Here is a 12,149-nt window from a genome sequence, read left to right as displayed (position 1 = left end):
TACCTACGTTTACATGGACAAAATAAATGGAATAAAGGGCCGATCTGAATAATAACGCGTCATGTAAACAAGCCAATCTGAATATTGTGATCGGATTATGCTCAGTTGGAATGAAATTGTAATCTGAATGAGATGAGAGGTTTATGCCGATTGATAATCCAATCAGCATGCATGTAAACGCTTGTCAGGCTTAATTTATTCCCAATGTGCGCCCGACGTAAACGTGACGTATTTTCGCTTTGGTGAGTGGCAGAAATACGTTAGGAAGAAAAACTATCAGGACTCCCGATAAAACCTTTCTGTTCGAAAAAATAAAAGAGCTCAAAATCGCTGCTTACTCAGTAACGTTTCAAGCATAATTGAAATCTGGTGTGAGTCCATCCTGGGCGCTCGGAAGACAACAAACTCTTATACTAATGCTTTGTTTACTATTTTTTTATTGTTTAGCAGAGAGGAGGTACTTCTTCTGTGGCTGTTGTTTTTTTAGGTTGTTTAAAAAATATTAAGAGTCCTTTTTTTAGTGGGATTTAAAAGCAGACTGGATGTTTTAATAACAATAATGATAAGAGGTTTTAATTTGATTTTTATCAAAACTTTGAACATCAAATGTAGTTTAATACATTGTACTTTTTTGTCACATTTATCTTCATATAAATCTATAAAAAAAAAAAACATGTGCAAGACTGCGTTCTTGTCCCCGGTGCTCTAAACTCTCTTTGATACAACGTGGCTCATGGGGGGAGGGGGAGAAAAACAAAGCTGACCTGTTTTAAAGAGAGAATCCTAATGAGATACAAATCTTGCTTTCAGACAGCCTTTAATTTTTCACACATCTCTGACCCACATTTCAGCCGCTGCGTTACTCACTGCCTCCTTTATGCTAATCCCCTTCCAGCTGCAACTGCAATGCACAGACGCCGCCGACGATAAAAGTGGCTGTCGCCGGCGACCAGAGTTACCTCAGCACCGTCCTGAGGTTCTTCGTGGAGCAGCTGGCCAATAAGACCCCTGACTGGCTCAGTTATATACGCTTCCTCGTCATCCCCATCGGTACGTCGGCCGGGATTAGGTCAAAATCCGTACAAAGACGCTGAATATGTTTAACCAAGTCCGTGTGCGCAGGTTCTCACCCCCTGGCGAAGTACGTGGCCTCCTTCGATAGCCGCTTCAACAGCATCTTCATGGACACGGCTTGGAGGGAGCTGTTCTGCAGGACGGAGCGGCCCACGTCAGGTAGGGCTCGTGGCTCCGATATCTGGCAGAAAGGAAGGTCTGTGTGTCTAATGCGCAGCCGACTTGAAAGGGAAAGAAAGTGGGTCAGAGCTCAGGTCATGGGCTGCTGAATAGAGAAGGCATTGCTCTCTATTGCAGCAGATGGTTTCTGAAAACCCACCTTCTGGTTTAAATACATCCTCCGCATAGCTGTGTTGTTTTATATTCGACACCTTTCACGCGTTTTCTTCACTTCGTGAATCAAACTGAACCTTTTTCTTTGAGTTGTTATTCTGTTTATTTTAGAAATGATTTATTGTTTCACCCACTTGCTTAAATATGAGCGCACGATTGCACTCACAGGTTCGTTTTTAAGCTTCTGTGTCCATCCGCTGTGCGTTAACGAGTTTTAACGAGCCCGACTACCAAGATCCTCGTCCACTTTTTATCGTACCTAATTTCATCCTCAGAGAGTCGCGGTCTCTCACACATTGTGTTGATCCGTCGCTGAAGAGCTTTCTTTAAAAGAATTAACGAAAGCAGGAAGGCTTTGGCTCCTTTCTTTCTTTCTCTAAATCTTTTATCCTTTACAGAAGTAGGCCTTACCATCCCTCCTCCCCACAAGTCTTTAATTTGTGATGCGCACCTGGTCTGTGTCCTACCCCGTGGTTGGTGGAATGTAAATGATTAATGCTCAGTCTCCAAGCAATCTGGATGTGAAGAGCTAGCGTCTTGTTGATCTGACATGAACGTGGCGTTCTTTATTTAGTGAAAAATCTCACATGATTTCCTGTTCTGGAAAATGTGAGGAGAGACAGATATGAAACACTTGTCTTTGATGGAGGTGTCTACATGAAAGATGGACATCTATCCATCCATGGTACGTCCATGCCTAGATTTATAAGTCCGACCATCCAGTTGTCAATGCCTTCACTCTTCCATTCCTCAATCTCTCCTTTCATCCATTCCTGTCGCTAGCTTTGCAGCAATCCCTTATACTGTGCATGCATGTGGCGACAGTGGAGAGAAAACCCCACCCTTTAACAGGAAGAAACCTCCAGCAGAACCAGGCTCGGTGTGAACTGACTGGGGGATTGAGAAGACAGAGCAGAGACACAAAAAAATAGCCTAGAAGCATTGATCCAGGTGTACTTTCTATGTTAAGAGAGGGTGATGGCTGACTAGCTCCATAGGTGGCTGTGTCTAGGAAAGAAACACAGCTAAGCAGAGAAGCACATGCGTGTTTGATGTCTGTCTAAATTGATGTTCGGTGGAACTGAAATAATAAATGCCCAGTCCCCTGTAATGATCCACGTTTCTTCTCCATACAGATAACATAGATGTAGCAGGACGAATCGTTCAGTATCTAGCCGGTGCCAACGTGTCCCACCAGTTTCCCATCTCAGAAGCCATGCTCACCTACAAGCAGAAGAGGTAAAACTTGCATTATTTACTTTCTTTTCCCACTGTGTTCATACAGCATCTGCATGCCATGTGTATATCTGTGCTTTTTTATGCACTCTAAAAATATCCTCCCAGCAATAATCTCTAAATTTAATCCTGACCATCAATGTGACTTAAGCTCTTCAAGTAGGAATCTGCATGAAGGCTTGAAGTGGTCCGCGCACAGGCGTGCAGCTTTTTACAGTTTTCTGCTTTTTTGTGATGACAACGTACATCTGGATTCTGAAACCGACAGAAATAATGGCTGTGCTTTATTTTAATTACCTCATAAAAAAATATAATTTACTGTAATATGCCTAGCACAATTGTATCACAGTCTTGTGTGGAAACAGATTTGCAGTTGCTTTCTGAGATTTGACCCGTCCCTTCCCCCTCTTAGTGAGCGCAGCGTCCTATTGGTCAGAAGGTACTAAAAACAACACAGTTTTTTAACTGTTGCATTCCTTCTCCTCCCCCTTTCCCCCTTTGATTCGCTTTCAAGGAAAAGAAGTCTGTATTTTGATTTTTATATCAGGTATCTAACTCAGCTCTTTTGGTTTGACCTTCTTTTATTCCCTCTCCTCCATTTGGTCTGAGCTCCTCAGTGTGTCCTTACATTTCCCTTTTCACACTGGATTATCTGTCTGACTTCACTTTGTCCTGACCCGTGTCTCTGGTTTGCTGTGAGTTTGGTTCCTACTCTTGTCTTCTGTGTTGTTGTTGCTGTGAAGTATTGCCTAACAACCTACAAAGACAAGCCTTTACAAATCCAAATCTCACCAGGTGCCGTTTGTAACATCTGTCTTTATAACCTGTTTACCAAAACTCAGAAGGTGGGATCATCCTGTAGGCAGAGGAGACAAACCAGTCAAGTAAACCACTTGTCACATTATACAGGTTCTCTTCATCATGTTGTGCTGCCACTGAACTATTAAACAGTTATTTAGTTTATTTTTATTTTTATAGAAACATCTAAAGCTATTTTTGAAGTTTAAAAAAAAAAGAAGAAATGACTTCCCCCTCTGGGCAATTCATTGGTCATGTTCAAAATCATATATTACCCTATGTAAGGAGGTTAAAACCTCATTAAATTATATCAGGGTTCAATATCTTATAACCTCTGAAAATCAGTCAAAAGAGTGAATACTTTTTCATTTTCTAGTGAGCTAAACAGGAGAAAGAGCTTTGTGTGTTTTTCAGGATTCAGAATGTATGCGGTCTCCAAAGCTGAGAATTAATATTTATTTTCAGTCATCAATGTCTTCTTACTTGTAGTTACGTAAATTAAAGAAAATCAGCCTAAAATACAACAAAGCAATGCTAATTTTAACCCAAATGCTGATTCTTACCTCCCTGATTAAAGAAAAACATCAAGAGAGATAAACATTAGCACAGATTAATCTGAATATATGGACAATCAGCTCCCTTCCTGTGTCTGGTGTAAAAGCTTTGTGATGAGTCTTTAGTCCACTGGTGTCTGATCAGAGTTGGTCTTATCGGACGTGGGCGAAGCATACAGACTAGCTCATACGGTTAACACCTAAGAAAGGATTACTTTATCTATTTCTAAAACCTTTTTTCCCTGTTTGGGTGTCAGAAACTCTTCTAAGCTCCAAATACATAAATTGATAATGATAACATACGGGCATATTCAATAAATTAGACTGTATAGAAAAGTTCCTTTATTTCATAAACTGAATCCAAAAAGTGGAGCACACTGTGAAGTTTAATTAATTGAACACAGACTGGTGCTTTCAAGCCTTAATTTCTGTTAAGTGAGATGGTTTTCCACTTAAAGCTAATAAAAAACACCACGCTTTAGATTAGAATATTACACGAATTGCCGAAAACCCTGCCCGGATTTTCTGTTTGAACAATTATTGGAAAGGGGAGGAAAGTGGTTACCTGACTCCGCCAGATGTATTTGCTCCGCATATCCATCTGGAAACCTTCCGTTGAAGTAATTTTGGGAAGGGGCGAAAATACTGGTTAGCTGATTGGCCTATGTTGGTGATAGACGGGCCAAATGAACCAATCAGATTCCTCGTCGCTCTGTTACGAGCGACGATGAAAACACAACCACAAGCCAAGCTACTCTTGCTGCTGCAGGTAAAGGCTCGTTAGCTCAGCAAAGAAATACTCTGTAATTCCGATAAAACTTGCTCGATAGCCACGCTAACGCTAGTTTCATCGGCTGAAGCCGCCATGTTCTTTAGACTGAACTGTCGCGCTTCTCGTTGCGTCACACCTCAACCCGCCTCAAAGCCAACGCTGATTGGACGTTCGTTTGGTGAACGGCTCCAAATTTTCTTTAATGGAAAGTAGCCAGACTGATCTGCGAGTGAAACCTTGAAAGCTCGCGAGATCAGGATGGTCTCACGAGGCTAGTGCACGTGGTGCTGGTGGTAAAAATAAATCCCAAACGTTCACTGTTAAGGAGCTGCAGCAGAGTGGCATCTTGGGGGGGGGGGGTCGCTTAATTATGATTGATCAGGGCGCTGCAAATGTCTTTTAAAAGCCGCTCACACTTTCATGACGTGTGAAAATCCTCCTTACAATTATTTTTTTGTTTACTTTTTGTTCCAATTTAAACTAACTCAGTGCATCACAGCTGAAACCAGCCGTTGGACGGTTCGCGGGTTTGGTCCTTTCCCAGCGTGTTTTGTGGTGAAGCCGCTTTGCAAATGCGCTGCGACCCTCGCTGGCTCCTCACCGGCTAGTTTAGTCGCTAAGGTGCCGAGCCAACGCGACATGCTACCTCTAGTTCTGGTTGTAAGGAGCGGTCCTCACATTCATCTCATCGTAAGGTGATACCCACCTCCAGCAATACCCCCATATTCCTCCACACGCGCCATCTCTGCCGCGCGGGGACATGGTGAAAGCCATTCCCACGCCATCTCTCCTCCAGGAACGTTGCGTGTTCATCTGCACCTCTCGACCGTTGAATCGTTCAGGCACCTTTTCCCGCCCTCACAGACTTCTCTCTCTTTCTCTCTCTCTCTCTCTTTCTCTCTCTCTCTGCTCACAGCCCCGATGAAGACTCCTGTCAGAAGTTTGTGCCGTTTATTGGGGTAAGGAATCCGCTCCTCCGTTTCTGCTGCTTGAGCCTGTGTGTCACGCTGAAGCCTTGCTTGTCTCCCGCAGGTTGTTAAGGTTGGAATAGTGGAGCAAAGCCTTTCGACCTCAAGTAGGAATCATTTCATTTGTTTTTTTTATTCTACATTACCTTGGGAAAAAAAAAAAAACTATCTATTGATTCATTTTTTTCCACTTTACAACCACAAACTTCAACGTGTCCAACACAACGCAGCGTATAATCATGAAGTGGAAGGAAAACAGTACATGGTTTTCAAATAATCTTGCAAATTGAGATCTGAAGAAGGCCACGTGCGTCGTCATCCAGCTCCGTTTACTTTGATACCCGAAAATATAGTACAGGACAGGCGGCTGCATTCAGAAGTGACCAAAGAGGTCAGTTTAAAGCAGGCGTGTCCAAAGTGCGGCCCGGGGGCCATTTGCGGCCCCTGTGCTGATTTTGTGTGGCCCTCCAACTCCATTTTAAGAAAGATTTGGTCCACCAGCACAGGTGGCTGATGCAAATGCCAACTTTTTATTCTTAATTAGGGCAAAATTATTATAGACAGGTGAAAATCTTGCAATTTAAAATGTTAGGTGAAACAAAGAGTGATTATTTTTAATAACCACACTTTTTACATCCTATTTAAATTCTTAATAAACAGGACCACATCTGTCCAAGGACATTTTCTCAAATTCAGACTTTGGTTTAATTTAGATTTGAATTCATTTATTAAAATTGTCTGAATAGAGCAAGTGTTTTCAAAGAAATACTGACCCAAATCCCATTCTTAAGTTGCTAAATAAAAAAGAATAATTTTTTTCCCCCTTTGTTTTTTATCAAGCCCAAAATAATTTGCTAACTGGATGACCCTTTTAACTTCGGATCTATCATGATTTACACATCCCTTTCTGGCTGAATTTCTGACTAATTTGTTAAATAAAATGATCCCGTGTTGTAGAGCAGGTAAAAAAAATTCACATAATTTTTTGGTTGTTTATTCATTATTTATTTATTCATTTTGTGGCCCTGGAGGACCTCTGACTTGATTAATGCGGCCCATGTGCCAAACAGTTTGGACAGCCCTGGTTTAAAGCATGGTTGGGTTTTAAAACAATACTCCAAGATTTAATCATCTTACAGAACACTGTTCATTCCATACACTGAAAATGGAAACAGAATGGCCGGGACAGGGAGGGCTTTAAACTGAGGAGGAGCTGCAGAGACCCACAGCTCAGGTGGGAGAATCTGTTGAAAGGACGACTTTTGGTCGTGCATCCAACAGATCTGGGCTTCTTGGAAGAAAAGAGACAATAGTTGCGTTTCCATTACCAATGTGCGCAAAAAACCTTGTCGATATTCTGCTAATTTTCGACAAAACACATTTTCGCAATTGTACTTCAGGCTGTAGAGGCTAATGAAAGCATTGCTGTTACTATTATCACAGTATTAATGAGAACGTTTACTCACGTCAATCATCTCTGTGGTCACATCTGGGCATCGGCAGCTTTAGCGTCTGCTTCAGTGAACACCAACATTCATACTGTATTCCCAGCGACATTCTTGTCTTTTCCATCTTGGAATATTTTTTTTACACTGGTTCTTTACGTACTACGCTGTGAGATGCTAATATCCTTTAGCTGCTTCCTGGTTTATCCCCTGCTTCACATACGCAGTGTCATACTTCCAGTTTTATAAAAAAAAGTACAAAGGGCTTAATTTACTAACAAATTGAGCAAAAACAAAGCATAAAATACCAAAATAATAACTAATACGGCAGCAGGACGTGATGATCTTTCAGAAAAACTTTGTCTGCAACCAGAGTGAGCTACCGACGTAAAAATGAGTAAAAACGTCAAATAACGTGGCTATGCACCTTTAAAAACATTAAACTCCCAATAAACACAGTTAAGACTGTGGTTGTAATGTGACACAAATGCAAAAGTGTCTATGTGGGATTAATAAGCAAGAATTAATCTTAAAATTAAGATCGATTCACTTTACTGGACGACCTTTTTCTGATCAAAACATCCTATTGATTGTTTGTGACGTTCTCTCTGGAAAACCGGTATCATTGTGCTGTTTCCCCACAGTGGACTCTGATGATGCAATGGGAGGCAACACGAGCATCCTGTCCTCCCCACCGCCCCCATCGGCTGGCCCGTATGGGAAGGAGATTGGGAGCACCCCCCCGCAGTCTCCCTCTGTGTCCACCGCGCTGTCAGGAGCTGGGTACCAAACATCACCTTTTTTTGTCTGCCGTGTTTACCACCTCGTGGGTTTTCTTCTGTTAAAGTCGGCCCCTCTTCCCTCGCAGCTCTCCGTGTTCGGGCAGTGAGGTGATGGGGCTCCAGGTGGATTACTGGACGTGGCAGGGCTCGGAGAAGAAGAAGGAGGGCGAGAAGAGGGACGTGGGATTGAAGAACACCCTCAAGTGTAACTTCCGATCGCTGCAAGTCAGCCGCCTGCCCTGCGGAGGGGAGCTCACTCCTCCGCCCAGTATGGCCATGACGGTGGTCACTAAGGAGAAGAACAAGAAAGGTACGCCGGCGTGATGGAGCCGAGCCCACTGGTAGCACAGAGTTTAGCTGTGTTGGTGTGAATCCTCACACAAAAATGCAATTACAATCTTCATACTTGAGGTACAGTTCCAGCAAATTGTGCTTTTAAAGCAAGGGTGTCCAAACTTTTCATCACATGGGCCAAAATTGCCATGTCAAAAGTCCTAGAGAGCCAAAAAAAAGTAAATAAAAACAAAAAAACAAACAAAAATTCATATATATATTTATATATATAGATATATATATATATTATATATATATATATATATATATCTATATATATATATATATATATATGTGTGTATGTGTGTGTGTATATATATATATATATCTATATATATATATATATATATATATATATATATATATATCTATATATATATCTATATATCTATGTGTATGTGTGTGTGTCTATATATCTATCTATATATATCTATATATATATCTCTATATATATATTATATATCTATCTATCTATATATCTGCGTGTCTATATATATATTATTTATCTGTATATATATCTATATCTCTATACCTATATCTCTTTAATTTATATATATATATCTCTATATATAATCTATATATATCATCCTCTATCTCTATATATATAATATATATAATATATATATATCTAAATATATATATAATATATATATATATATATATAATATATGCTCCTGGAGATGATTGAACAAATGTGAGATTTTTCAAAAGAGGTCTCTGATTGAATTATTTATTTTTTGGACTATTCTCTGCAATAGGAAGCTGACTTGAGTCAGTCTTTATTTGCAAACAGTTACTGTATTTAATCAATAAAAAAAAATTAAGTCAATTTTGGCGCACTAAAGTCTGCATTTGAGTAAAGGTCACTGAGCAAATGTCCTATTTATACTATGAAATCATAGATACTTTGTGCTGTTCCTTACATTTTCAATTGTAAGCAAGTTTTGCCCTAATTAAGAATAAAAAGTCTCCATCTGCATTACTCAATGTGCGTCAAGTAATTGTTAAATTGCAGTCCAGGGGCCAGAAATGGCCCCCGAGCCACGCTTTGGACACCCCTGTTTTAAAGGCATCTGACTATTTCCTCCAGGACTAGATGGTTGGCTTGAAAGCAAACTCCATTGTGACGTCCATGCATCCATCTCACAATCGACACCAGATTTGAATGCAGTTAAATCAACTTTTCTTCCTCTGATATCCAGACTCTGTTACGGCTGTAAATGCAGGAACTGGGAAAGTTTGCAAAGTAACCACGTTGTGACTGAACTGGCGCTTCCTGCCTTCTCAGTGATTTTCCTCAGCAAGAAGCCCAAGGAGAAAGAGCTGGACTCTAAGAGCCAAGTGATCGACGGCATCAGCAGGCTGATCTGCACGGCGAAGCACCAACACACCATGCTGAGAGGTAAGGAGGCTGCACCGCCCCCTGCTGGCCATCGTACGCCACAACAGCCGAGGCAGTTTCACACATTCCTCTCAGTATGCAATGCTTAAGAAATTTGCTAAGAATTTCGGATTTACTTGCTGCCGACACACACAATGCACTGAAAAACGGCTTAGGGAAGCTGAAAGCGCTACTGTCGACTCATGTCCAAGCTGGAAATGAGGAATATTCCGCAGCCCAGGCCAGTTCAGTTAATAACCAGATGCAGTTTTTATACTGCGATAAAGCATCTGCCTCATTGGAAATTATGGTAAAGCCAGCTAGCTCTTGATTTTGACATGCTAGACGGCACAAAGCATTACAGCACCCTCCTTTGACTCCTCTGAAAACAAAAGCGCACGCCTCCGGTTCATGTCTGATGATATATGGCAAGCCGTTTCGTAATTCAAGATATCAGTAACGTCATTTTGACTAGTCAGAATGTCAATTTAAGATATCTTAAATGGAAAAGCTGAATAAGTCAAGATATCTCTAATTCAATTAGAGATATCTTAAAAGGAATTTTGACAATTCAAGATATCTTAAATTTAGTTTTTACTAGTCAAAACTGCCTTTTGCCTATCCAAAAATACATTTAAGATATTTTGAATTATGGTGGCATTTGAGATATCTTTAATTAGAATTATGACTAGTCAAAACTAAATTTAAGATATCTTGAATTGTAATTTTGACTAGTCGTAATTTAATTGTAGATATCTGAAAAGGGTATTTGAGATAGTCAGTAATTAATTCGAGATATCTTGAATTGACGTCTCCATACAACTCAAGGGTTATTCTGATGTTATTTCGACTAGTCAGAATGTAATTAGAGATATCTTAAATTGCTAAAACGTCTAGTCATAAAACAATTTGAGATATCTGGATTGTAACAGCGGTAAAACCGATTTTATGTTAAAACAGCTTGCCATACTCTCCTAACCCTTTGGTTCCTTTCAGTCAACATCGACGGCGTGGAGTGGAACGACGTGAAGTTTTTCCAGCTCGCCGCCCAGTGGCCGACGCACGTCAAGCACTTCCCGGTGGGAATCTTCGGCTACACTAAGCCGGTGTGACCCCGCCAGGCCACCGTCCAGCCAGGCACCAGACTCTCAGCTGCACTTGTCTTACCCAGAGAATTACACCCTAACCCACGGAGGTGAAAGTATAAGTTTTCCTGTGGAAATCTTAATGACTTACATTGTGTTCAGTATAGAAAAAAAAAAAAAAAGTTCATGCCGTCTGTTTGATGTTTTTGATGTTGTCGGGTGTTGCTTTTTTTTTTTTTTTTTTACACACTACAAAAAGAACAATTTTGTAAGATTTGTGGATATTTTGAGGTTGTTGTTTTTTTTGGTTTTTTTTCGACAAAATTGCCACATTTCAGTAATGGCAGCTGTGTTTGCACTTTGATTTTGTTTGAACATGTTTATTATTTCTGTGAAATCCTACATTTATTGTTACCCTGTAGACTATGGAGGAGTGTGACGGTGACGTGCAGTGAGTGGCGTGCGTGAGACCGTGTTTGTGTTTGTCGTCGAAAGCTGGAGTATTGCTGTGAATCTAGATGGAAACTTTCTCTTCTTACTCGTCCCTTTACGTTTTTTTTTTTTTTTCTTTTTTGGAAGAAAACAAACAAACAAACAAACGAAACAAAAACCTTTTTTGTAGGACGGAGCGCAAAAGTTGTTGCCTTGTTGCTTTGAAGCACACTAAAGCAAGTCAAGAGAGCGGGGGAAGAAAACCAGACATTGGAAGGTAGCTATAAAGAATGTAGCTATGTTATCTCTAAGCTGTCAGCATTTATTCGTCATGGTGAATGCTGCTGATTCAGGCTGTACAGTAATAACCACTTAGAAGCAGGGTAAATAGATTTTTAACGCTTAATGCCAAATTTAGTTGGAGCCAAACCCCGTGACAGCGAACTCGGGCTCGTTTGACGACGTAATAGGACATGTGTAGTAATCATAAACACCCTGCGCTCGACTAGATGTACCGAGTTAACCTGCAGTAATTTAGCTAAAGCTGGGCTGCGCGGTGATGTGCCAACGTTTGGTTTCGCAGACTTTGGAGCTCTTTCTCTTCAGCCAAACTTCAGACCGTGTGAATCCTCAAAAGCTGAAACGGTGCGTTCAACGCGCGTCCGTGGTCCCTGTGGAGATCAGTATTAATGTTACTGAGTTGCTAATTTAGACGCGCGGAAGCGTTAACACTGCAAAAACAGAACTTAAAATAAGTAAAATATTCTTAAAATTAGTGTAGTTGTCCTTGATTTGAGCAGGTAAATAAGATTATTTGCCAATGGAATAAGAGTTTTGCTCTTAAAATAGGAACAACGCATCTCCATCACCTTATTTCAAGTGCAGGATGTCTAATTATCTTATTTTGGGGGTCAAAATACTCATTCCATTGGCAAATAATCTCTTTTACCTGCTTA

At 40.6% G+C, this 12,149-nt stretch overlaps 1 protein-coding gene across 5 annotated transcripts in view; it reads left to right on the top strand.

The window, feature by feature from the left end:
* Nucleotides 1-11,357, top strand: part of LOC105919066 (phosphofurin acidic cluster sorting protein 2) — a 71,771-nt gene extending 60,414 nt beyond the window's left edge. For 3 of the 5 annotated variants that reach the window (XM_036125919.1, XM_036125914.1, XM_036125915.1), the window contains 10 exons: nt 896-1,050; nt 1,123-1,233; nt 2,544-2,646; nt 3,158-3,190; nt 5,684-5,726; nt 5,800-5,842; nt 7,825-7,963; nt 8,049-8,272; nt 9,584-9,697; nt 10,673-11,357. In XM_036125919.1, coding sequence (XP_035981812.1) covers nt 896-1,050; nt 1,123-1,233; nt 2,544-2,646; nt 3,158-3,190; nt 5,684-5,726; nt 5,800-5,842; nt 7,825-7,963; nt 8,049-8,272; nt 9,584-9,697; nt 10,673-10,788 — 1,081 coding nt within the window. In that variant the 3' untranslated portion in view covers nt 10,789-11,357. The remainder of the gene's footprint in view (nt 1-895; nt 1,051-1,122; nt 1,234-2,543; nt 2,647-3,157; nt 3,191-5,683; nt 5,727-5,799; nt 5,843-7,824; nt 7,964-8,048; nt 8,273-9,583; nt 9,698-10,672) is intronic. The other 2 variants (XM_036125918.1, XM_036125917.1) reach the window with 1 other exon arrangement.
* Nucleotides 11,358-12,149: the final 792 nt, after the last annotated feature.

Source organism: Fundulus heteroclitus, chromosome 22 (assembly GCF_011125445.2).
Source record: "Fundulus heteroclitus isolate FHET01 chromosome 22, MU-UCD_Fhet_4.1, whole genome shotgun sequence".
Taxonomy (NCBI): Eukaryota; Metazoa; Chordata; class Actinopteri; order Cyprinodontiformes; family Fundulidae; genus Fundulus; species Fundulus heteroclitus.
This window is presented reverse-complemented; position numbering and strand designations above follow the sequence as displayed.